At 34.1% G+C, this 25,936-nt stretch overlaps 1 protein-coding gene across 4 annotated transcripts in view; it reads right to left on the reverse strand.

The window, feature by feature from the left end:
* VPS50 (VPS50 subunit of EARP/GARPII complex) overlaps positions 1-25,936 on the reverse strand; it is a 126,964-nt gene that overhangs the window by 32,985 nt on the left and 68,043 nt on the right. For 3 of the 4 annotated variants that reach the window (XM_031013092.2, XM_055346560.2, XM_055346561.2), the window contains 5 exons: positions 22,090-22,180; positions 19,631-19,807; positions 16,697-16,815; positions 14,371-14,477; positions 2,239-2,360 (listed from right to left, as the gene is read on the reverse strand). In XM_031013092.2, the coding sequence (XP_030868952.2) occupies positions 2,239-2,360; positions 14,371-14,477; positions 16,697-16,815; positions 19,631-19,807; positions 22,090-22,180 (616 nt within the window). Of the gene's footprint in view, positions 1-2,238; positions 2,361-4,592; positions 5,273-14,370; positions 14,478-16,696; positions 16,816-19,630; positions 19,808-22,089; positions 22,181-25,936 lie in introns of those variants that run through there. The other variant, XM_055346562.2, reaches the window with a different exon arrangement.

Raw genomic sequence — 25,936 nt, forward strand, 5'->3', positions numbered from 1 at the left:
TATACCCAGTAATGGGATGGCTGGGTCAAATGGTATTTCTAGTTCTAGATCCCTGAGGAATCGCCACACTGACTTCCACAAGGGTTGAACTAGTTTACAGTCCCACCAACAGTGTAAAAGTGTTCATATTTCTCCACATCCTCTCCAGCACCTGTTGTTTCCTGACTTTTTAATGATTGCCATTCTAACTGGTGTGAGATGGTATCTCATTGTGGTTTTGATTTGCATTTCTCTGATGGCCAGTGATGGTGAGCATTTTTTCATGTGTTTTTTGGCTGCATAAATGTCTTCTTTTGAGAAGTGTCTGTTCATGTCCTTCGCCCACTTTTTGATGGGGTTGTTTTTTTCTCGCAAACTTGTTTGAGTTCATTGTAGATTCTGGATATTAGCCCTTTGTCAGATGAGTAGGTTGAGAAAATTTTCTCCCATTTTGTAGGTTGCCTGTTCACTCTGATGGTAGTTTCTTTTGCTGTTCAGAAGCTCTTTAGTTTAATTAGATCCCATTTGTCAATTTTGGCTTTTGTTGCCATTGCTTTTGGTGTTTTAGACATGAAGTCCTTGCCCATGCCTATGTCCTGAATGGTAATGCCTAGGTTTTCTTCTAGGGTTTTTATGGTTTTAGGTCTAACGCTTAAGTCTTTAATCCATCTTGAATTAATTTTTGTATATACAAGGTGTAAGGAAGGGATCCAGTTTCAGCTTTCTACATATGGCTAGCCAGTTTTCCCAGCACCATTTATTAAATAGGGAATCCTTTCCCCATTGCTTGTTTTTCTCAGGTTTGTCAAAGATCAGATAGTTGTAGATGTGCGGCGTTTTTTCTGTGGGCTCTGTTCTGTTCCATTGATCTGTATCTCTGTTTTGGTACCAGTACCATGCTGTTTTGGTTACTGTAGCTTTGTAGTATAGTTTGAAGTCAGGTAGTGTGATGCCTCCAGCTTTGTTCTTTTGGCTCAGGATGGACTTGGCAATGCAGGCTCTTTTTTGGTTCCATATGAACTTTAAAGTAGTTTTTTCCAATTCTGTGAAGAAAGTCATTGGCAGCTTGATGGGGATGGCATTGAATCTATAAATTACACCTTGGGAAGTATGGCCATTTTCACGATATTGATTCTTCCTACCCATGAGCATGGAATGTTCTTCCATTTCTTTGTATCCTCTTCTATTTCATTGAGCAGTGGTTTGTAGTTCTCCTTGAAGAGGTCCTTCACATCCCTTGTAAGTTGGATTCCTAGGTATTTTATTCTCTTTGAAGCAATTGTGAATGGGAGTTCACTCATGATTTGGCTCTCTGTTTGACTGTTATTGGTGTATAAGAATGCTTGTGATTTTGCAAGGCTGGTTCAATATATGCAAATCAATAAATGTAATCCAGCATATAAACAGAACCAATGACAAAAACCACATGATTATCTCAATAGATGCAGAAAAAGCCTTTGACAAAATACAACAACCCTTCATGCTGAAAACTCTCAATAAATTAGGTATTGATGGGACGTATCTCAAAATAATAAGAGCTATCTATGACAAACCCACAGCCAATATCATACTGAATGGGCAAAAACTGGAAGCATTCCCTTTGAAAACTGGCACAAGACAGGGATGCCCTCTCTCACCACTCCTATTCAACATAGTGTTGGAAGTTCTGGCCAGGGCAATGAGGCAGGAGAAGGAAATAAAGGGTATTCAATTAGGAAAAGAGGAAGTCAAATTGTCCCTGTTTGCAGATGACATGATTGTATATCTAGAAAACCCCATTGTCTCAGCCCAAAATATCCTTAAGCTGATAAGCAACTTCAGCAAAGTCTCAGGATACAAAATCAATGTACAAAAATCACAAGCATTCTTATACATCATTATCTTTTAAATATACTAGTGACTGCTAAGGTTGTTAGCCGGCATTTGAAATGTCTCATTTACTGTTTTGTATTTTACATGGAGCCAGATTTAAATAAAGCAACCTGTACATTTTTCATTGCCAAAATATGTCAAGGTTAGAAACAGATGTTGCACTTTTTCTGCCAAAAATTTGAATGTGTTTATCATACCAAAGCTTAAAATTAATATAAAAGTAAGGCAATAAGGCAGACAGAAGGCTGATATCAATAATTTTGTTTTTGATGCATAATCCCCAAAATAATGTTATTTGTGTATCTTCTATAGAGAGAATGAAAAACTTTGACATTTATAAAATAAATTTTAAAAGAAAGATTTTTTTCCCTCTAAAGGTGGACTTACTGAATCATTCCGACCAAAAAAGGTATATATTGCATACAAGTAATAATCAAATAGTTGAGACATGAAATGAATAACATCAAAGGCAATTGGCTTAAGAATGTTCATCATCTGCATATATTTTCCTGAAAAGAAAAAAGAATAAAAAATTAAGTAGAACAAAATTAAAATCTGTTAGTCTATAATTATAAAAAGACAATAAAATTACTATACTAAAATATTTAAATATAATGAAATATTGCACTCCTTCACAGTAGCCATGTCTCAAGTACTCAGTAGTTTCATGTGGCTAATGGCTATTGCATGGGACAGCACAGATTATGAACAGTTCTATCATCTTGGAAAGTTATATTGGAGAGTACTAATATAAATAATAAAATGATATTTTCCTCTTACTACATTTTACTGTTTCCCAAATTTTTATGGAACTCCTACACTCTTCTACAACTGACACTGTACAAACAAACAACATCGGTTCTCTTTTCTAGGAGTTTCCATTTAAAATAATTTCTTTGAAAATGTGTAAGTTTAATAGAGTAAAATACAATATATTTAAGAAAATATTTATTTTTCATAAGCTTAGACATATATAGCAAAAGTGGAAAAGCAAGAAGAAAAATGATACATGCAAGATACTGCCCATTGCCCTGAATCCTAGCCCTGTGAAATCTTGGGTCAGAGGCCAAGAACATTTCTTTATCACTATATCATTCAAGAGCTCAATATCCACAGGGTACAAAGAACATATCTTTCTCATTCCTTCTTTTGGAAGATGCCAATATCCCATTCCTTTTCCTCTAAATATATAATCAGATATACTCACAGAAAAACAAAAAACACAATGAATTAAACTTCTGCATTTACAAACTTGCTAATGTATTGGAAGGGTTCAAGAGAGATGGGAAGAATCAAATAACAAATAACTGCAAGTCCCCAGTTCTGTTTCTTTTTTATGGGAAATAATAGGAAAAGAAGCATATCTATTAAAAAATGCTCTATACTTTCTTCTGCAGAAGATCTTAAAACAGGCCATTTGCTTAATTTCCAAATAAGCCAATAATTCAGGTGCTGGCTCTACTTCATCTTAACTGCTATAATTTTAAATTGGTACTATTAAAGACATCATGACTCAAAACACATTTACTGCAGTACAAGAAATGACAAATGTACTCCAAAGGAAATTTCTACTATCAAAACCATTTCTTTAAGAACTCAGTACGTCTTTCTTAATTTATGTGAGAAATGATTTTAAATAATAGATAGTCAAGAAGAGAAACACAAATACAAATATACATCAAAACACAGTAAAAACTACTCAACTCAGATTTTATTCTTATTCCTATTTTAAAATTCTTCTGTTTCACAATCATCCTTTGCAATTATTTCACACAGACTTTTTTTGAAAAATCACATTTGAAAAATAATTGAAATATACTGCTCCTAAAACACTCTGGATCATTATGCAGGTATTTCCTCAGCTACAAAACATACGGTTACTTAAGCTACTACTTGTTAACATATAAAATAATGCAACACTGTGAAGAAAAAATAATATATTACATTACTCAGTTAAAAACAAAGATGAATAAGTAGAATGAGGTAGAATGCAAATAAGTAGGCTGGCATGCATCTAGAACACGAGGTCCTCTCCATTCCCGAAAAGATTAACCATTGTTTATATACCTAATCTTGAAAAAGGATATAAAAATGGATTATTAATAGGTAAAGGCGATTTTAAATGTGTATTCAGAAGAAAAAAACAGCTGTTCCTCACCACCTTGAAAAGAAAATTCAAACATAAGGATATTAATTTATTCATTCAACAAACACGTTTTGAAGGCTTACTATATACTTGGCCTTGTATTAAGGAACAAGGAATTACACAGAGTCCCGGCTGTTGCACCTTAAAAGTCATACATGGAAGACAATAATCAATAAGCAGATCATCAGTATATTACAGAGTATAAGAATGAGGACTCTGTCTTTCCAGTTCAAGAGGACAGAACAGGCAGACAGCAGACGTTTGGAGGCTTGAGGAGGCTTATATGCCCCCTCAGATCTTACCGAATTAAAAGAGAACATTACAATGAATTAATTCCTTATCTATGAGGAGAAGAGGGTGAGAAGGCGAGGCTGGTAGGTTTGAGCACAAGAAAATGAAAAATGTCAAAACATTTCTAGACCAGAGGTTGGCAAACTTTTCCTGTAAAGGACTCAAGAGTAGATAGTTTAGGCTTTGCATACCGCACAGTCTCTGAGGCAACTATTCTGCTCTGCTGTCTTCTGTTTCAACTGCTCAACTATGCCACTGTAGCACAAAAGCAGCTACAGAGAGACAATATGCAAACAAATGAGCATGGGTGTGCCAATAAAACTTTATTTACAAAAACAAGCAGCCAGCAGCTCAAAACATTTGACATCTCAAAACGTCTGTTCTAGATGACAGACAGTAGATGGGAACACGTTGATGGAAAAACATAAGCCAATAAAACCATAAGAGGGCCAAAAAGGAGGTGGAAGCTATTCACTAGGACAGTACTTAGAATCAAGCTGGAACTGCAGGAGTCAGAAACGGGGCTGAAAAACGATCAAGCTACAGGTTCACATATGGGACAAACTGTAACAGTCTGCATTCCCCACCATCACCATTCCCCTCTCCTCTCCAGCAGTTAGAGGTGTAGGCTGCTAGAATTTACCCATAAAACAAAATAGAAACCCTTAAGGTTCCTCTCTAAAAGAAATGATAAGCTGGGAGCGGTGGTTCATGCCTGTAATCCCAGCACTTTGGGAGGCCGAGGCGGGCGGATCACGAGGTCAGGAGATAGAGACCATCCTCGCTAACACGGTGAAACCCCGTCTCTACTAAAAAAAAAAAAAAAAAAATACAAAAAATTAGCTGGGTGTGGTGGCGGGCGCCTGTAGTCCCAGCTACGCGGGAGGCTGAGGCAGGAGAATGGCTTGAACCCGGGAGGCGGAGCTTGCAGTGAGTGGAGATGCGCCACTGTACTCCAGCCTAGGCAACAGAGTGAGACTCCGTCTAAAAAAAAAAAAGAAAAAAAAAGAAATGATAAACTGAAAAAAAAAAAAAGACGGGGGGCAAACGAACTTAAAAAAAAACAAAAAATTGAAAAGCTAAGGCTTCTACCTTATTCTGGGATTTAGAGAATCAGTCCCCATAAAGACTGCCAGTAAATCTACCCAAGCCCTTTCCTATATTTCACACAAAGTTCCGAGTCCGAATTTCTACTGAAGAGAAAGAGCCAGCTCGAACATAGTTCTAATTACTCACAAGAAACCCACAATGGCTTGTAAGCCTTCTATTTTAAATCTAAATAGCTAATCAAAAATCACCAGGCACACAAAGAAAACTCAGAGTGTGGAAATGAAAAGTTGATCCCAAAAGAAACAGAATAATTCAAGCTAAAAAGAAATATAATAATTATGTAGAACTCAGTAATAAAAGATTATCCAAAAAAGAGAATATAAAAGACTTCTTAAAAGTAAAAATATAATATTTAAAATAAAAAGTTAAATTAAGTCTCCTAAAAGTTACAGCAAAAGACAATACTGTGGGAAACATTTGAGAAAATAGATATAAAGGACCAATTTGAGTAATGGAGGAAATTGTTTTAAAAAGAGAGAACAGAGAAAATACAGAGGTGGAAATTATCAAAGAAATACTAGTGTCAGTAATAGTTGAGGAACACAGGAGCCTTCAGATCAAAAGAGTCCACATACTATCAAACACATTGAAAATGAAATCATAGCTAGACACATCAACATAAAATTCTGGATCAAGGAAACAAATATTAAAAGTTTTCAAAGAGAGAGAAATTCATCTGCAACAGAATAGAATGCTAGAAGTTCCAGTTCTGAAGAAAATAATTTTTAATCTACAAGTCTATTCATAGCTAAATTGTCATTCAAGTGAAAGAGAAAAAAAAAAGACATTTTCAGACTGACACGAATTCAAACATTTACTTCTCATCAGCCTTTTCTGGGGAATAACTAGACCATAGGGAAGAGATACACAGAGGGACTGGCAAAGAAACCAAGTAGCAGCATGGACAAGAACTAGAAACAAGAGAATGAACAGTGGGCCTGCCTTAGCCAATTCATCAGTGGGAGACACAGAGAGAAGTGTGGTTCCCACACTTGAACGCTTCAAATACATTAGCAAGTTTGTAAATGCAGAAGTTTAATTTACTGTGTTTTTTTTCTGTGACTATATCTGATTATATATTCAGAGGAAAAGGAATAGGATATTGGCATCTTCCAAAAAAAGGAATGAGAAAGATATGTTCTTTGCACCTTGTGGATATTGAGCTCTTGAATGATACAGTGATAAAGAAATGTTCTTGGCCTCTGACCCAAGATTTCACAGGGCTAGGATTCAGGGGAATGGGCAGTACCTTCTGTGTATCATTTTTCCTCTTGCTTTTCTACTTTTGCTATATATGTATAAGCTTATAAAAATAAATATTTTCTTAAATATATTGTATTTTACTCTATTAAACTTACACATTTTCAAAGAAATTATTTTAAATGGAAACTCCTAGAAAAGAGAACCGATGTTGTTTGTTTGTACAGTGTCATTTGTAAAAGAGTGTAGGAGTTCCATAAAAATGCTGGAAACATGGGGGAGAAATTTTTTCCATTGTGGATATGACAAGAGAGAAAATGAGTTTCTCCTATATTGAAGATTTTTAAAAATTAAGGTTTGTCAGTCCAACATCTATTGGGTTCCTACAAAAGTAAAAAGCACTTGGCCAGGTGCCACATATAGATGCTACAAAAATGATTTAAGGCTCTCTTCTATAGGTGTTTATAATCTGATGGGACACAAGCAGGAATAGATTCTGAATTGGAAGAATATTCATTATTCTTATTTCAGTACACTAATTTGAGAAACCATCAATGAATATAAATGGCATATAAAGCCATAATAGCACATAAGACAAACTGGAAAAGCTATAAAAGAGGTGTAAAGTAAAGTTGGTTCAGCTTGGGCAATTCAGAAAAAGGTACTGAATAATGAAGTGAAGACCAGAGTAAAAAATCAACAAGTCCATTACCTAAGTGCCTGGCTACCAGGTTTATTTTTTAAATATTATATCTCAGCCCCCCAAATCTCCAATGTTGTTTTCTTGTGACACGTACTGAGGGATGCTGCTTTTAGGATTATCCTCTCAAAAGATCAGGCTGTACATAAAGCTAGCGACTCAGAAAATATTTTTAAATGTTAAAAATATAAATTCATGTAAATAATATCTAAATATATGTTATCTCATAGTATTATCCTATTAGTATATAGATAACATATAGTATGTATTATATAATAATTATATTATTATTATATGATTATAAACAGAAATACTAGAATGTAGTTTAAATTAAAGTGAATGACAAACTTTTTTTCCTTAAACATTACATATGAAAATATTTTTTTCTTAAACGATAACTTAATCATAAAACATGGTTTTAAAATTTCAAAACACATAAGAAAGTATTGTGATACTTCTGTAAGACTGCACTTATGACTTCAATGAACTCTATAACTTTATCCAAATATCCAAAACAAGGATACTTTAAAAACAACTTATTCAAAAAAACAAAAGAAGCTACTATTTTAATTATCTGTTATGTAATCAAGAATTTTCCTGTTAAATACACATTGTTTTACATTTCAATTAGGAAAATAACAGAAAGGAACCAATGGTTCTCAAAGTGTGGTCCCTAGACAAGCTGCATCAACATTACCTGGAAACTTGTTAAAGGTGCCCATTTTCAGGTTATACCCTAGACTTACTGAATCAGATACTCTGGGAGTGGGGGACAGCAATCTGTGTTTTGTTTGTTTATTTGAGACAGAGTCTTGCCCTGTCACCCAGGCTGGAATGCAGTGGTGCGATCTCAGCTTGCTGCAACCTTGGCTTGCTGCAACCTCTGCCTCCTGGGTTCTCATGCCTCAGCCTCCCAAGTAGCTGGGATTACAGGAGTGCCCCACCACATCTGGCTAACTTTTGTATTTTTAGTAGAGACAAGGTTTTGCTATATTGGCCAGGCCGCTCTTGAACTCCTGACCTTAAGTGATCCATCTGTCTTGGCCTCCCAAAGTGCTGGGATTACAGGTTTGAGCCACCAAACCTGGCCAGCAATCTGTGTTTTAACAAGCCCTCTAGGTGATACTGATGCATGCCAAAATTTAAAAATCAAAGGCTAGATCACCATAAAAGATGAATAAAGCAATAAAGCACAGTCCTTCTTTCTTCTTGACAGGCCCTCATGCCTTGGTTTTCAAGACCTCTGCTTCACCTCCTAATTTTCCTCCTGCCTTTCTGCTGTTGATTCAGGACCTTCTTCACTGACTGATCTTGCTGTTTGCCCTTCCAATGTATCCATATCCACTGCTGTTTCCTAGGTTTCCACTCAGCTATCTTGTGTTGCATGTTTTTGTGTGTACTAAGTGGGTAGGAAGGATAGTAGAGCTTCTGTCTGGTTTTCTATGAACTCAAATTGTTAAGAGCCTCTGCCAAGATAAACTCATCCACTAACCTTTTGAGTTCACAGAAAATCAGACAGAAGTCCTAGTCCTTCCTAGTCATTTTAAAACAATGACTCAAATTATGTATCCTGATCATGTTTTTTCTCCTGACCTCCACATCCATCTATGTAACTACCTATAGACTATTTCTACTTAAATGTCCCAGAGGTACCTCTATATGTCCAAAGTCTACCCTACCATCAGCTCGGCAAACTTGGTCTTCCTCTCATCTTCCCTTTTTCATTTCTGGCATTATAACTGGTTAATCACACAAACCTAAAATTTGAGTGATCGCTCATCACTGATTCACCAATTCTGTCTGTTGTATTTCTAAAATCTCTCTAATCCATCTTCTTCTCTATATTACAATGGCCACTGCCATCCATATCCAGGCTTATGTCCTCATCATCCCTTGCCTGGGAGACTTCAACAGTCTGCCATCCAGTCTTTGACCTTCTCCAGTTTCCCCTTAGCCAAAGTCAATCCCTTATTTACACTTTTTTTAAAAACAGCAAATCTGCTGGGGTCTCTCCCCTGTTCGAAATCCCTTAAGTAGCTTATGTCCAAGCTGCATAGGACAGTCTTTGAGGCCTTCTCATATCCTGTTCTTGCCCATCTTTCTCGTCACATCTCCTCTGCTTCTGCCTCCAGACCCTGTCATGTTTCTTACATTCCAGCAAACTAGACAACTGGAGTCTCTGAATACACCATGTCTCGCACATGTTCTTTCTGTCCAAAATGCCTTTACCAACTTCTTCATCTATGAGAACCTATTCATCTTTCAAACTCAATTAGGGTGTCAGCCCCCATAGTGAATCAGTCCTTTCACTTCCTACCCAAAAAGGAAAATGAATCATCATTCTTTCTCTCGCCTCTTTTCTGTTTATTTATGCTTATTTTTATTTTGTATTTCCCTTGTTGAACTCCTTAAGTACAAAGTACAAAGACTATGGTTTCTTCATGACTGTAACTCCAACAGCTAGCCAGAAACAAAGTAGTGACTCAAAAAAAAAAAAAAAATCTGGTGGACTAAAACTAATGAATGCAATATACATGGCAAAAAAAGAACTGATTTCCTTAATGTTTAAATTAAAACCTATAATTTCCTTATTATATAAAAATAAGCAGTGGATATGAATAAGTAGTTCGCAAGTAAATAGAAATGTCTTTTAAGCATATGAAAAGATGCTTCAATTCACTCATAATTAAATACATTTTTGAATGAGATGCCATTTTTAACCTATCAGACTAGCAAGTACCCAAAGCTGGAGGATACACAGTGTTGCTGAGACTAAGAAAAGAGCTACCCTCAAATACTGCTGATGAATGAGTAATTTAACAGAACTCTTTTAGTAAGCTCGTTAGTAACCTCATTGGTAAATTGAGAATGTCCATCAAAACTGGAAATGTATATACTCTTTGATCCAGCTAGAGGAAGTATTTATAGGAATTTGTTCTATAGCTCTATCTGTATATACACAAAGATATTTCTTCAAGGATACTTGCTGTGGCAGTTTGTAGTATGAAATGACTTAACCTAGATGTTGAAAAGTAGAAGATGTAGAAATTGTGGCACTTATAATATTACATCTATACAATAGGAAAAAAGAATGAAATCCACACATACTAAGATAGGTAATACATTAAGATATTTTAAGTGTAACCTTAAGATATTTTAAGTAAAAAATCCAGATAAAAAACAGTATAAATAGTGTAATCCAATTTTTGAAACAAAACAACAACAACAAAAAAAAATAGGAGAGAGGAGATATACATATTAAGTATATTTGTACTAATACTAATATTTCCAGAAGAAAACAGGAGAAACTGAGTCGTTTTGTCTGAGGAAGGAGACTTGCAGCTCAGGGGCTCTGCTTATACCTTGGGGTATTTTAATTTTTAACCATTTTTATGCATCACCTTTCAATTTAAAATGCTCAATGATAAAGAGTATGCCAGCAAACTAAACTGCTGAGAAACTTCAGCAGTCTGTCATCTAGTATTTGACCTTCCCCCAATGAAAAGAATGTCCTAATGAAGGAGTGGATCTCTTGTCTCCCACGCCTGTGTTCTCTCCACCACATAAGCTGCATCTCAGGCACATTATACCTAAATATCCCTTAGATGCACATATCCTAGTTTCATTTTAAATACTGATGCATGTGCTAGGGTGCTAGGGTATATTTTTTCTAGCTACTAAAGTGGTAATTCTGTTGTTGTCGGCAGTTCTTACAAGCATGGACTTCGGTAATCTAGCTCCTGCTCCTCAGACCTATCACACCTGCTCACAAGCTGCTTCCAGGAGAGAGAACCGTGAATACCAAGGCTATTTCACTGATGAGACACATTTCCTAAAATTTCTCTTTCACTGTCTGCAAGAAACCATCAGGATGACAGAATTTTCTCTTTATATAATACAAGCAACTGTTCTGATCAGTCCTCTCCACTAGTGCAAAGCCTCCCTGAGCCTTTCTAATAAATTTAGTTACCACCTGGGGTAAGGAAGCCCCATTAACACTCTTTTGTTTACGCTCTGCTAATTATCTGCCAAGTAAATACTACTTGAAAAGGACATTTTAAATATGCCTTTAATGTTCTAATATGGTTTCCCAAATACTCAATAATTAGTTCCTTCATCTTCTCAAGCACCAAAAATTAATCTGTCTTATTTACACAACCGTACTTCTCCCTTTGTAGGAAGAGGCATGACCTCTGCCAGTTTATAATCTTCAGGCACTTCTATGCAATAACAACAGCGGATGGAATAGTGCATTTGCTAGTCAGAGGCCTCTGAGACAGTGGCTTCCTTAAAGTTCTGTTTTGTATATATCTAAAAACTGAAGATAAAAACATCCCAGGGAGAGAGAAAATGATAGGCATAAAAGTCTACTGGGGAACCCAACTGGGGTGATAATGGCAGTACCTAATCCCAGTCCTAAATGAGAAGATATAAAAGTTAAATTGTCATACTCGGCATTGTTTCCTAATTGCAAGTCCAGTAAAAGATATGGTAGTGGAGAAAGCTGAAACTGCAATAGTCAAATTCTCTTCACAGAGTAAGGCTTTATTCAGGACTGTGCCATACTTTACTTTAAAGGGTCTTGAATGTGGCTTTTCTCAGTTCCTACAAACCCACTGTTCAAAAGCAAGGCCCACTATGTTGATCAGTAATCCTCATACAAAAATTTGTTGTTACTAACATCTGAATTCAGCACCAGGAGCATATTTCTACCATTATTATAAAGGCCTGTATCTTTTTCTCAGATAATGAGGATAGTGGAATATATTGTTTCTTCAATTCCCTTATGCCTACCAAGAAGTTAAGCATTGTATTTGATGTCTGCATTAAATATGATAAAGCATGATGTGCCCACTCTTCAACTTTGTCTTAGCCTTGTATTTTATTTTATTTGATTATAATGAAAATATGCCTTCAGCGTAAACAGCAACATGACTACCTCCAGCCCCTTTTGAACTAGGTAAGGTAAAAAATATAAACAACTGCTTAGATGTGTTTGGTTATATTATTTTTCCCAATTCCCTGTAAGAGCAATATACAGCCCTGCCCACTTCCCTTGACTTGCAGTGCTTCCTGCGGCAGAAGCATACTTCTCCCCTCCCTTTGCCAAGCCTGACTTGCTTTGGCCATGACATGTCAGAGGAAGTCAAGGGTGACACATGGAAGCAGAAGCTTCAGGAGTCATAACATAGTTTGTTCTTGCTCTTCTCCCCATGTTCTAGATTGGTTGGTACTATTCTTTCAACCTACATCTTAGAATGAAGAGACACACGGAGCAGAGCTGCATATAAACAGGAGACAATGCATATCACGAGTGAAAAATAAAACTTTGTGGTTGAACGTCTTGATGCACCAACAGTTGCTTGTTACTTCAACATAATCTAGCAAAAGCTGACTACATCTCAAGTAATGTGTTCAGACATTGAAAACTGCTGAGTCTAGAAAGCTAAGGAGGATGACAATGATTCTGAAAGGTCTGAATTTCTATCAGTGAGGACAAGATAAAGGAACTGAGCCCATGGAGCCTGAAAAATGGATTGTGGGGTGGTCGGTATGAGAAAAGGAAGAACGATAACTATCACCACATATCTGAAAAGTGATCACATGGAAGAATAGAAGAATTAGAAGAAATAGAAGATAGAAGAAATAGAAGATAGAGGAAATAGAAGAATAGAAGAAATAGAAATAGAAGATAGAAGAAATAGAAGAAATAGAAGAAAAAAATGCACGAACTTATTCTTCTTGCTTCTAAGGGCATAACTCTTAGACCAAAAGGACAAACCAAAAGCTAGAATCACAGAGAGACAGGTTTTGGTTTACCTTAGGGAAGAGACTTCTACTAATGAGATCAGTCTAATGATAGAATGAGTAGTCTTGCAAACCACTGTGTTTCCAATGACTGGGAGTCATGAAACAGAAGCTAGACGGCTACCATGTATGAGAGACATTACAGAAAGACAACCGACTTCATGGCAACTTACACCAATGACCACTCAGCACTCTCCCAATTCTGATTCTACAAATTCTCGAGAGTTATTTCTGACACTATGTTCAGTCAGTTCTCTTGGAAGAAGAAGAAAAGCTTAGCTCCCTGGCAATAATTAGCCACAGAATAGCTTTTTAGAATCTATCCTTTTTTCTGAGCATCATGAAAATGTATACCTTTCTTTTCTTCTCAATTCAGTAACATTTTTTGCTCTTTCTAGAGAAACCGTGACTCCTAAAAAGCATTCTGTACATTTTATCCTATTCATTAATTAAATTTAAGAATTATCTTAAAGAACACAGACTATTTCAACAGAGCTAAGGTTAATCAAACTAGGCAATAGGTAAATACCATCTCCATAGATAGAATATAGAGATTTTTATGGAAAACCACTAAAATTCCTGCTTGGAATAATGAAGTTTAATAGGAGAAGACATCTCTATAACTTATTTGTCAAATACATAGACTTATTTGTGAGATACAAAGGCTAAAAGCATACAAGATGTTGAAATACCGATTTTAAAAAAATCCACATCATCCTAAAACCTGAATATTTAAAATATCATTTCTTCATATTGTTTGCCTTCTACAAAATCATCAATAAAGGTCTTATCTGTTACAAAAACAACATTTCCTATAATCTGAACATTTAGCTTGTAAATCCCTTGTGTCTGAAAATGCCAGAAAGTCACTATTCACTCTGCCTGACAGAAGATGGTAAAGACCTATGAAACAACTAAGTACAAAAATATTGTATAAATGTGAAACTGGTACTAACTTATCTTACACGTACCTCTAACCTACCTAGAGAATTTTTCACTGCATTTCAATTAACTGAAATATTTTAGAAAAATTGTAAGATACAAACACTTAATAAACAGGTAACTGAAAAAGAAAAACTGGCATTACTATTAGTATTATAGTATTTGGAACATTTAAAATGAGAAGCATTGACATATGATAACTTTAAATCCCTCATTGCATAGAGCACTGGAGTATACCAGACAATAAAAACCACAAGTAAAAGTCATTTCGTAACAAACTAATTTAACTGTTATAATTTTTTTTAAAGGTGTAGCTACTTACCAACAAGTCTTATGACATTCAATGTTGTATTTGTTAAGATAGGTGCATTCACTTTATTTAGACTGTAATCTGATTTCTTCCTGCTTTTTAGAGTTTCCCGAGAAACACTTGATATGGAAAAACAAAACAGAGTTGCTAGAGTTGTCAAGTAATAAACCAATAAGTTAGTCAGATTAGTCCCTAGCCTTTATTAACTAATTATTTAATGAATATCTTACTATGCATTAGGTAAAGATATAGAAATTAACTTCTTATAAAATTTACAATCCATAAGGGAAATAAGTAAGCAAAAAAATAAAGTACCATAATGCATTTCTTCGATTATAAAACATTATCAACCACTAAAAAAGCTACATCTCTTTAAAAAACTGGTTTTCCAGGATAATAATACATCTAGGTGCAAATGTACTGTTTCTTGATTTCAGAAACTTATGAAAAAATACCCTCCTAAGAACCTGAATTAAGTACAGAATATTGATGGCAGTATTTGGGGTTACGGGGCAGCATAAGGTTCAAAAGAAAAGTAAAAGCTATATGGTCAGCACAGAAAAAAGGGCTGGCATAAAATAGGGTCAGAGATAAGAGAGAACAGAGTGCGCTCAGAAAAGTACAAGGAGTTCACCACGTTTTCATGTAGAAGAAGTGAACAGAGGGAAAAGTGACAAGAAAGGAGGCAAGTAAAGGCCAGATATCCCTGAAAGCAATCAAACCTGAGGGATATGAACCTTATCTTGAACACAGTGGTGACACACTAAAAGCTAAGCAGAAAAACAGCATGATTAAATTTGTAACTATGAAAAAAAAAACCCTAAATTTATATCTAAGAGTTGTTTGGAATGGGGCAAGCCTAGAGACAAGAATCCAAGGTAAAGGAGTTGATTTAATAATCTGGCACAGAGATAACTTTGGCATAAACTAGAATGGTAGTGGTAAAATACAAGAAAAATTGGTCAATTCAAGAGACACAAGTTAGAACTGATAATATCTATTAATTTATTGGCTTCAGTTACTAATTGTTCAATTCAAACTTCTTAAGGGTAAAAAGTTTAGGGGGCTCCAGTAACCCTACCAAAAATGGAGGTATATACACATGTACTGGCAGACACTATCTTACTTGTACATTTCAATTCAAATAGACCTTTCCTTTTGGCTAAAATATGCCCAAAACATATCTAATAAAGAATTCCAACAAAATAGTTCTATTCAGTTCACAGTAGATCATACTGACACTTAATATCATACATATGCAAAAACCAATAGAACAAATTTTTTCAATTAAAATAGCTACAACTACGTGAATTGCTCACTTTTGAAAACAGAATTATTTCAGTCGAGATTTCAAGTTAAACAGTATTAAATAGGTAGCTTAGGGTTAAACGATAAGAGTATACTTATCATTAAGAATCTATCATTAAGAAATCTATCATTAAGCAAAAAGTATATCTATAGTCACTAAATGTATGATAGTCATGAAATCAAGTCATTTCAACATTCCAGAATCAGGCCCATTTAACTGGCAAAAGGTAAGAAAAAATTCTCTTATAATTTTCATAGTTTTGAAGAGGTCAGTTTATCATAAAACAAAACTCAACCACTAATAGGACACCTTGATAGAAGGTTCAAATAGTGAACAAAAATGACATAGGGGAAATAAGTGGCGACTTTGTGTTTATAAGATTGAAGCAAGAACTCCACATACAAAACAAATGACCATCTCCTTGAGGATTTTTATTTATCTATGTAAAGCATAAATGGCCACCAAAGGCAGGATTGATTTTATAAATCTAAAGGCTTTTTCCTCTGCAAAAACTAATCTCTTTGATTATGCCCAATATTTTCAACAAGATAATAAAGTAATTTTAACAGATTTAAACAAATCACTAACTTTGTGATACCATAAAAAAGGAACTAGAATCTTGCTACAAAAAGCAATGTCAAACAAACTGTATAACTCAAAGGAAAGCTACATTAACACTAGCCACTTAAAAGTTTTTAAATGGCTAAATCAATTTCTTTTTTGACACATTAACAATCCAGTTCACAGTTAGATGAACTGATCTGTGAGATACCAGCAAAGGTTTTGCCAGGCAGAACTTTTCATATAACTATTTTAGTTTTCCTGAAATTCAGTTATGAAATGTTAAGAGGAACAACAACACATTTTTAGCCCTCCAGGAATCATTTTTTAAAACATACTAACTTCTGTCAGGTGACATTATAAGTACCAAAAAAAATAATTTTTGTTTCTTCTTAACCTTAAAGGAAATCCTATATGTTAAGAGCACAAGATAAAATGCTAAATACCTCACAATTTAAGAACAATCACCTTTTCACAGGAACATCTCCTGTCTGCTCATCCACATAGTCTCGTTTGAGTTCCTCAGGAACATCACTGTCACTGTCATACTCTTGATAGGCACTCTTTTCTTGTTCATCAGATTCATACTGAAGAAAACACAGGGTATTAAAAAATGAGTATAAAGGGCCTCTTTTCGTGGGGTGTCTCAACACAGTGAAAGTACTCAATTTTATAAGAAACAGCTAAATACAAGAAAATTCTTAATTTAGCTTTAATGTTGTCACCAAGAATCTAATTATTCTTCCATTGTCTTCATCATTCTATCTCAATCAGCACAAAAGAAAAATATTACACCTATAAAAGCTTGAAAATGTGCAACAAAATCAAATCGCCATAAACCAAAACCTAACAAACATTCCACTAGGCCTAAAAAGAGAAGAAGAGTATACATTCGCATTTTTTTTTCTTAAAGTCTCTCAGAAGTTTCACCATACTTATTTCCAATTTGCTAATAAAACTCATTAAAAAGAGGTTCAGTATCCAATTCTGGCATTCTGGAAGTATTACTTCAGCTTAATAAACACATGCAACACACATGCTGATGTTCTAATTCACTATAAAATTTAATACCAAGGGCAGCTTAGAAAATTAAGCTTAGAACACAGGGACCTGCTGAGAATGAGGACAAAAATGGTGGATTTACTCTTGAGACAAAGGGTGTCTTCCTAACATTTTCATCATCTTTATGGCACCATGGCCCAATGCCAGCATGGGAAAGACAGTGGAATTCATGCACACAGTAAAGGAAGCAGTGACAGCACTTTCATCATCATCATCATCATCATCTATTAATGTCATAGATTAATATGATTAAATGGCTAACATTAATATCATTAAGTAATAGCTAACATTGAGTTTTTAACCAAGTATTATGCTAAGTGCTTTCATGAATTATCTCATTTAATCATACAGACACTTCTATGAGGAAGTTTTATCTCCACATGACAGTTGAGGAAACCAGTATGATAACAACATGGAAATAATTTAGCCCCCTAATTCAACAACTATTTTTTGAGAGTCTGTTAATAAAAAGCACTATGAAAGGTTGTATTTAAATGTGGACCCTGATTCTCATGGACATAAGTTGCACCTGGAAAGATCAGATCACACATTAATAACTGCAAACAAGCCTTACAGGTACTCCTTTATACTTATACACAATGTGATCCTGATGCTATGCAGAAAGGTATTCTACATAAACTAGGATGTCCTGATTACAACAACAGAGGTTTGTGACCACACCGTATCACAGATACTCATTATTTGAGGATTCAATGTTTGCAAATTTGCCTACTCACTGAAATTTATTTGTAACCCTGAAGTCAATACTTCTGATATTTCTGGAGTCAGTCATAAACGTGCAGAACAGTGAAAACTTTGAGTCATCCAACATGCATGTTCCCAGCTGAATACAAACAAGGCATGCTCTGCCTTCTTGCTTAGGCTCTCACACTATAAACAAGTTTCCTTTTCTTGACCTATTTAGTGCCAAGTGCTTTGTATTTTTGTGCTTTCTGTTGGTGATTTAACTGTTTAGAATGCCACTGCAAGTGTTGCGTTGAAGTGCTGTCTAGTGTTTCTAAGTACAAGAAGGCTGTGATGTGCCTGAGAAACAAAATATGTGTGTCTGATAAGCTTCATTTAGGCAAGAGTTACAGCGTTGTTGGCTATGAATTCAGATTATGTACTGATGGGCTGATAAACATGTCGTAACCCGAGGCTCACAGGAACCTAATCCTATATTTGCTCTGGGAGTAATGGTTCAGTATTTGCTAATTCAGTATTCAGAGCAACTTTATAGAACACACTGCTGCAAATAATAAGAATCAAATGCTATGTAAGTTTTAATTAATGAATCACTTTTATAGAGAGATATATTATTCCAAAATAATTGGAATGACTTTAAATTCCTCTCGGTTTAGCCAACTTCACAGAGGCAAAATGTCACAAAGAATCACTGAATCATAATTTTAAATATGGCTTACTATGAAACAATTTAAACTTAATGAATTTTGTCTTCACCAAATGAAAAATAAATTCTAAAACTAACATAAAATATAAAGACAAATCCTTCAACATATTTTGTCACATCTGAATGGTTTTCACTTTAGCTTCATCAAATCAAAAATAAAAATCATATTGGGTCATTATGGAAATTATGAAGATCAGAAGAAACCATCAAATAAAATATTAAGTCAAGTAAAATACTGTGAAAACACCATGCAGGTAACTGTGAAGCCAGCATTCCTCTCCCTGTAAATATGGAGAAACTGAGGGTCACAAAGTTAAAATAATTCGCCAAGGGCCACACAGCTGATAAATAATAAAGACGATATTCATTATTTGCCTTCAAATCCTTTCCACTAACTCACACTACGTCTAGTTAATATTGTTTTTGAGGTCCTCAAAGTGTTGTTAAAACATTGTACTTCTAAATCTCAAAAAATATCCCTGCCAGGCAACTAAGCAAGACATTACCACTTTCTCTTAGATAAAGGGACATGGAACAAAATGAATCAGTGACCCATAAAGGGTGTCGAGAAAAAGGGTAGATGATATCTATTCCGTCATCTCACAATATATCACATAATATTCACATAATATATCACGTAAATATTCAGTGAAGAAATTACACTACTACTTGATTAGCAACCTGATAAGAACATCATGTAATAAGAACATAAAGCAAACATAAAGGGAAAATTTACTATTCAAGAGGACAAGGTCAACAAAGCATATTGTAAAGTCATCATCTATAAATGTAATATCATAGGTACATTAAGTATACAGGCAGGCAGGGTGGTAGTAAATGGATACGTAAATGTAGTAAATTGCCTTGCTCATTGAGTAGAACAGTTTTAAATAAAAAAAACTCACTTATGTTTCACATACACCACATACCCCATTAGAAGCTAAGACATCTTCTGTTTCTTCATCTTTGTGGTTGGCCTGAATTTCAAATGGATTCCCACCACTACAGTACTGCTCAAACAAGGTCACTGTTTTTGAAGAAGTTGAGACTGGCTGTTTACTAGGTGAAACTGATGGGGAGCGAGACTGTTCCATGAATTTAAATTCCTAGATGTTAAAAAAGGAGCCAGATACCCTTTAGCAACAATAAAATTCTAGTACATAAACCGAATCCCTCAATATACATGTAGAGTTAGTAGAAAAACAACATCTTGATCTTCAGGTTATTGACTTTTAAATCTTTCAAGTTATCTAAAAGCACGAACTTGGAAATACACGTCTAAAGGTTTTCCTAAAGACAACTCAGTGAATGGTATCACTTAAAACAGTATCATCTGCATCAAGCTACTTTTGGCTTCCTTTAAGAAACTGCAGAGATCATTTTTTAAAATAGCTTAAGAAATCTGAATGATGTCTTCTAAAAATTTTAACAGAAGAGCAAAAATCCTAATCAATAAAGTCATTTATGAAAACTAATTGTTAAAGTAAAACACTTCGCTTTTTCATATGCTTGCACCACTTAAGATATTCTATACAAATACATCAGAAACAAAGTATGAAGTACATATCTGTGTTACACTGATGCCTACAAACTTTCATTTACTTTTCGCTATATACCAAGAAACAGACAACACGAACATATATGCCAAAGTCATATGATGTGTCTTCTACTCCTAGCTAAGCTAAAGAGTTGTAAGACCCAGTCTAAGTCATGCATTAACCACATGAGGAAACTGAGGCAGTCTGAAGGGATTCAGTGCAAAGTTCAACATCACACAGCTAATTAGAGGAAAAGTTGGAATAATCTCTAAAGTTCCTTTGAATTACAAAAATCTTGATTTAATGATTTATCACAAAATTTAACATTTTTCTTTTATCTAAACAGAATAATCCCAAATTTAAATTTATTCATTTTCAATGATATTCTTAAAAGGTATTCTTAAAATTCTTGAAAGGTACATTGGCTTGTTGTATTAAACAATATATGTGTTTATTTTCCTTTTGCATTTCAACTATACATTTAATCATATATATTATAATGCCTAAGAATCATGCCATTATTTTTATAATTCTAAACAAGGAGTAACTATACATCAATGAGACTAATTTTTAGAAAATCAAATCCACAGGAATGCATGTCAGGTGAACACTAAGCTGTGAATAGTTTTCAAGGTAACTACTTTAAAGGAGATAATGTTCACCTAGATGGGAATGCTTCAACATGCCTTTTTTAAAAAACATGTCTTATAATTATACTAAGTTTGACAACGTGACAGCACACACACACAGTCTGATGGTTAAAAAGGAGTTCAAATAAAATTATTTAATAGATATTCTAAAATTTATGTTAAACTTAGAATTCTAAATAATGTTAAGGAATTACCTTAAATCTTTGAGAATTCTTAAATCCTATGTTAATTTAATGTTAATGCTTATGTTAATACTAATTAACATTAACATTAATTTTGCTGTCTTTAAAGCATTTATTAATCGCTATGTTCCAGGGTTTTTAATATTTCTATAATAGGAAAACAATATAATAAAACTGGATAAGAAGCTATTATACAATATGAGCATAAAGACAATCCCTATCAAAAAAAAACTTCTAATTATGTATTCTTTACATTTATCCAGAATAAGAAAATTGCTTTCTAGAAAGCCATTCCTTCCAAAGGCAGAAACTAAACACACCATACTTTCTGAACAAGGATCTAACTATATGCACTGCATTTTGACACTTGATATTTGCAGAACACAATCTTTCACACAAGAATATTTATCTACAATGTGTTTCAACCAAGGGAAAAATCAAACCAATTAAAGACTTTTTCAAAGATTGCTTATTCTGTAAGTATTCGAGGAATTGATTAACTAATACAAATTAGTTAAGAGTATTTTTTATAAGTGCCTCTTTTATTTCTGAGGCATTTTTTCATTACAGGCAAATTTAAGAATTGCAGCACTAATTAGGAACCTACTAGTCCCTTTAAGAAATGAAAAATATTCTACAAATATAAATAAGCATTTGTATTAAACTATGCCAAAATATAGCTAATTGATTATCTGCAAAATTTAAATACAGCAGTCACCCTTTTCTGAATTCAAAACAAACAAAAAATATCATTTTAACTGTAACTCTTTTTAGTTAGGCAAAAGAGATTTCCTAAAGTATGTAAACTGAATTTTGTAAGACTGATTTTTCGCAACCATAAAAGGATCATTCCTTTAAAAAGAGGCTGGCTACTAATGACTTTCAATGAAGGAAGATAAGAAACTGCTCCTTAATTTATTTTATAAATGTTTTCATATATTTCTGGATTTTTTTTTCAAAAAAAAGGGTAAAATAGATGACTAAAAGACATATTTCTTTGTTCTTAAGAAACACTTACATGAAGTTGCAAGATGCTGAAATTTGACTTAACAGGACAAAGTTCCCAAGTCTCATTCTCTAAGAACATTCTCAGTTCATCGAGCCGTGTTCTTAAAAAAAGAAAATGAACACTCCAAAAAGTGAGAAGAAAAGTACAACGCACACAAGAATTGAGGAAATAATGTACAATACAAATAATTATAGGATTATTGTCATGATCATAATCAACTTTGAGAACCCATTCTGATTAACACAGTAAACAGAAATGTTTACTTTTATTAGTTAATATCTTATCATCCTTGAGAGAAAAACTCTCTCAAATGTTTACTAAACTAAGTATTTTTACTATATTGCAAAAGTAATGCATAGGAAATGACAGTTTTATTAGGGGACTAAATTAAAAGCTTGTCTCCAACTCACATACTTAAAATATCCTTAGCTGATTATATATCGATGCTAAAACATCAAGAAAAAATTTACAGATTATATGAGATCATAAATACTAACATATTATGTTAAACAGCACAGATCTGAACCATACCTAATGAAGCCACAATAGCAAGATAATTATCACTTTCTGAAAATGTTTAGCTCAGTGCCTGTCTCTATATAGTATTTACAAATTAAATTAGCAGCTAAGACACGTATATACTTGACATTACACTAATCACTTACGCCATACTGATCTCTTCTTTCTTTAATGCTATTATTCTTACTGTCTATCCTCAGTAATCAGCACGTGATATAGGCAGTCCCAGAAAAACAAACCCTTATTTTCAGTTGACAAAAGGGCCAGTGCCTACCCTGTTCTTCCTCTTTCTACCACAAGTTGTTACTACCATGCTAAAAACAAAATCTAGATTTTTTAAAATCCACAGGTTCAAAATAAAGAGACAATAAATACATGAATCCGTAAAAATCAGGAATTGCTCCAAATACTAGAGTTAACAGACAAGGACTTTAAGATAATTATTATAAGTTAAATAAAATAGAAAAAAATGTATAAAATGGATAGAAAAGAGAATTTCAAATAACTGCAATAAGAAAAACAATGAAAGAATCAAATAGACATTCGAGAACTGAAAAATATACTTCCAATTAAAAAATGATTGGATAAGTAAAACAGCAGTCTAGAGGTGGCTGAAGACAGCATTCATGAACTCAAAGACAGATCAATAGAAAATATCTAAACTGAAGCAAAAATTTGAAAAAAAAAGGAAGAAACAGAAAAGATCATAAGAGAGATGTGAGATAGTCAAAACATTTATTATGCAGGCAATTGGATGGAAAGGACAGAGAACTAGCAAAAGCAATATTTGAAGACATAATGGCCAAGAATTCCCAAAAGTGATTGTGCTCATAGCTCATACCACATACAAAAATTACCTCAAGTGGATCACAATCCTAAGGTAAGAACTAAAAGTAGAAAACTTGACAACTCAACAACAGAAAACAAATAACCCAATTCAAAATGGACAAAAGCTTTGAACAAACATTTCTGTAAAGAAGAAACACAAAAGGCCAATGAGCACCTTAAAAGATGCTAAACATCATTAGTCATCAAGGAAATGCAAACCCAAAACATAATAAGATACCACTTCATGCCTACTAGGACAGCCATAATCAGAGACAGAAAATAACAGGTGCTGACAAGGTTTTGGAGAAATTGGAACCCTCATACAGTATTAGTAGGAATGTAAAATGTATCATGACTTTGGAAAAAAGTGTGACAGTTCCTTCAAAATGTTAAACAGAGAGCGTTACCATAGGATCCAGTAATTCTACTCTATATTAGTTTCCTATGGCTGCTATAACAAATTACCACAAACTAGGTGACTTAAACAAGCAGAAATTTATTCTCTCACAGTTCTAGAGGCCAGAGCCTGAAAATCAGTATCAGTGGGTTGAAATCAAGGTGTTAGCAGAGCTCCACTCTCTGGAGGCCCTAGGGGATAATCTGCTTCCTGTCTCTTCCAGACAGGTTTGTGGTATTTATTACACAGTAATTTAAAACTAATACAGTGACAAAAGGTACCAGATTGAAGAAGCGCAGTCAACCCTAGGCATAAAAAATGTATAGAAAATAATATATGAAGTAAAAGTATATGACAACACCAAAAAGGTAAGAAAAGGTAAACGCAGTTACAAAGTTGGTTCCTGCGTTATTCTGGAAGTATACTACCTAAGATAGACTACAGTAGAACATAAGTGCATATTGAAATGTTGGTGGTAACCATTACAACAACGTATTTCTTTTTTTTTTTCAAGACAGAGTCTCACTCTGGCTGGAGTGCAGTGGCACGATCTTGGCTCACTGCAACCTCTGCCGCACAGGTTCATGTAATTCTCCTGCCTCGGCCTCCTGAGTAGCTGGGATTACAGGCACCCGCCACCACACCTGGGTAATTTTTTTGTATTTCTAGTAGAGACTGAGTTTCACTATCTTGGCCAGGCTGGTCTTGAACTCTTGACCTCGTGATCCACTCACCTTGGCCTCCCAAAGTGCTGGGATTACAGGCGTGAACCACTGTGCCCGGCCCCTAATGTTGTTTTAAAATCTTATCTGACAATTTTTATGTTTTGATAAAACTGTTTTTCCATTTACATTTAATGTATTTATTGGCATAATTATTAATAGGTTTAAACCCATCATATTGCTGTTTGATATCTAAAAATGTTAAATATTTTAAAGAAATTTTCTCTTTCTGCATTTTTTGATCAATCATATATATTTTTACTTTTTATATTATATATATTTTTCTCAATTAGTAAAACAACATCAACAACAACAAAACGAGACCAAACTTGATAAGCTGTTAACAAAGGGCACACTTTAAATATAAGAACATAATTAGAAAGAAAGTTAAAATTACACAAAAACACAATTTCTCAAAATCATGAACTGGGGTAGAATTTTTATCAAAATTATTTTCTCTATTAAAATAATGTGATATTTTCCTGTATTCTGTCAATTGGTAAATTAAATTTCTTAATTTTTCTTAATGTTTAGCCAACTCTGGCTCTCCTATAATAAATCCTACCTGTTCATAGCATATTATCCTTTTTAGGTATCACTGAATTAAATTTGCCAATATTTTGTGTAGGATTTTGCATCTATGTTCTTGAGAAAATGACTAGTCTGTCATTTTCCTTTTATAATGTCCTCTTGTTATGTTTTGGTATCAATGCTATGCTGGCCTCATAAAATAAGTTATAAAACATTCCCTGTTTCTCTATTCTATGAAAGAGTTGTATTGGTATTGTTTTCTCCTTAAATGTTCAGTAGAATTTACCAGTGACATCAGCAGGCCTGGAGATTTCCTTATGGAAATGTTTTGAAGCCCAAATATAATTTCTTCAAAAGACATTTCTTCAAAAGACATATAATTTCTTCAAAATTCACATTTTCGATGTTTTGTTTTGTCAGCTCATTAAGTTTGGCTTTATAAGGAATTTGTTTATTTCATCTAATTTGTTGCATTTTCTTCTAAAAAGATAGGTGACATCTCTCTTCTAACACCAGTCAATGCAACTTTAAGATCCTTGAAAACATTTTATAAGCTTTGATTACTAGAGCAATTACAAAATAAAATGTACTTATTAAACAGAATATTTTGACAATTATACATTGCTCTCTAATTTTTATGTCATTATTGTTTAAATTAGAATGTTTGTGCTTTTAGAAGTTCTCCAGCATCTGACAGAACAATGTTCTTTGGGTGTATATAAACTTAGTACCTGAATATTTTAAAAAATGGGAAATAAAACTTATACTTTTGAGAAGTAGAAACAATCAATAATAGACGCTGTGTTCCCTCATGTGTTCATACAGTTTTATCCTAGAAAAAGAGAGTGGAATGCAAACT

This window comes from Gorilla gorilla, chromosome 6 (genome assembly GCF_029281585.2).
Source record: "Gorilla gorilla gorilla isolate KB3781 chromosome 6, NHGRI_mGorGor1-v2.1_pri, whole genome shotgun sequence".
NCBI lineage: Eukaryota > Metazoa > Chordata > Mammalia > Primates > Hominidae > Gorilla > Gorilla gorilla.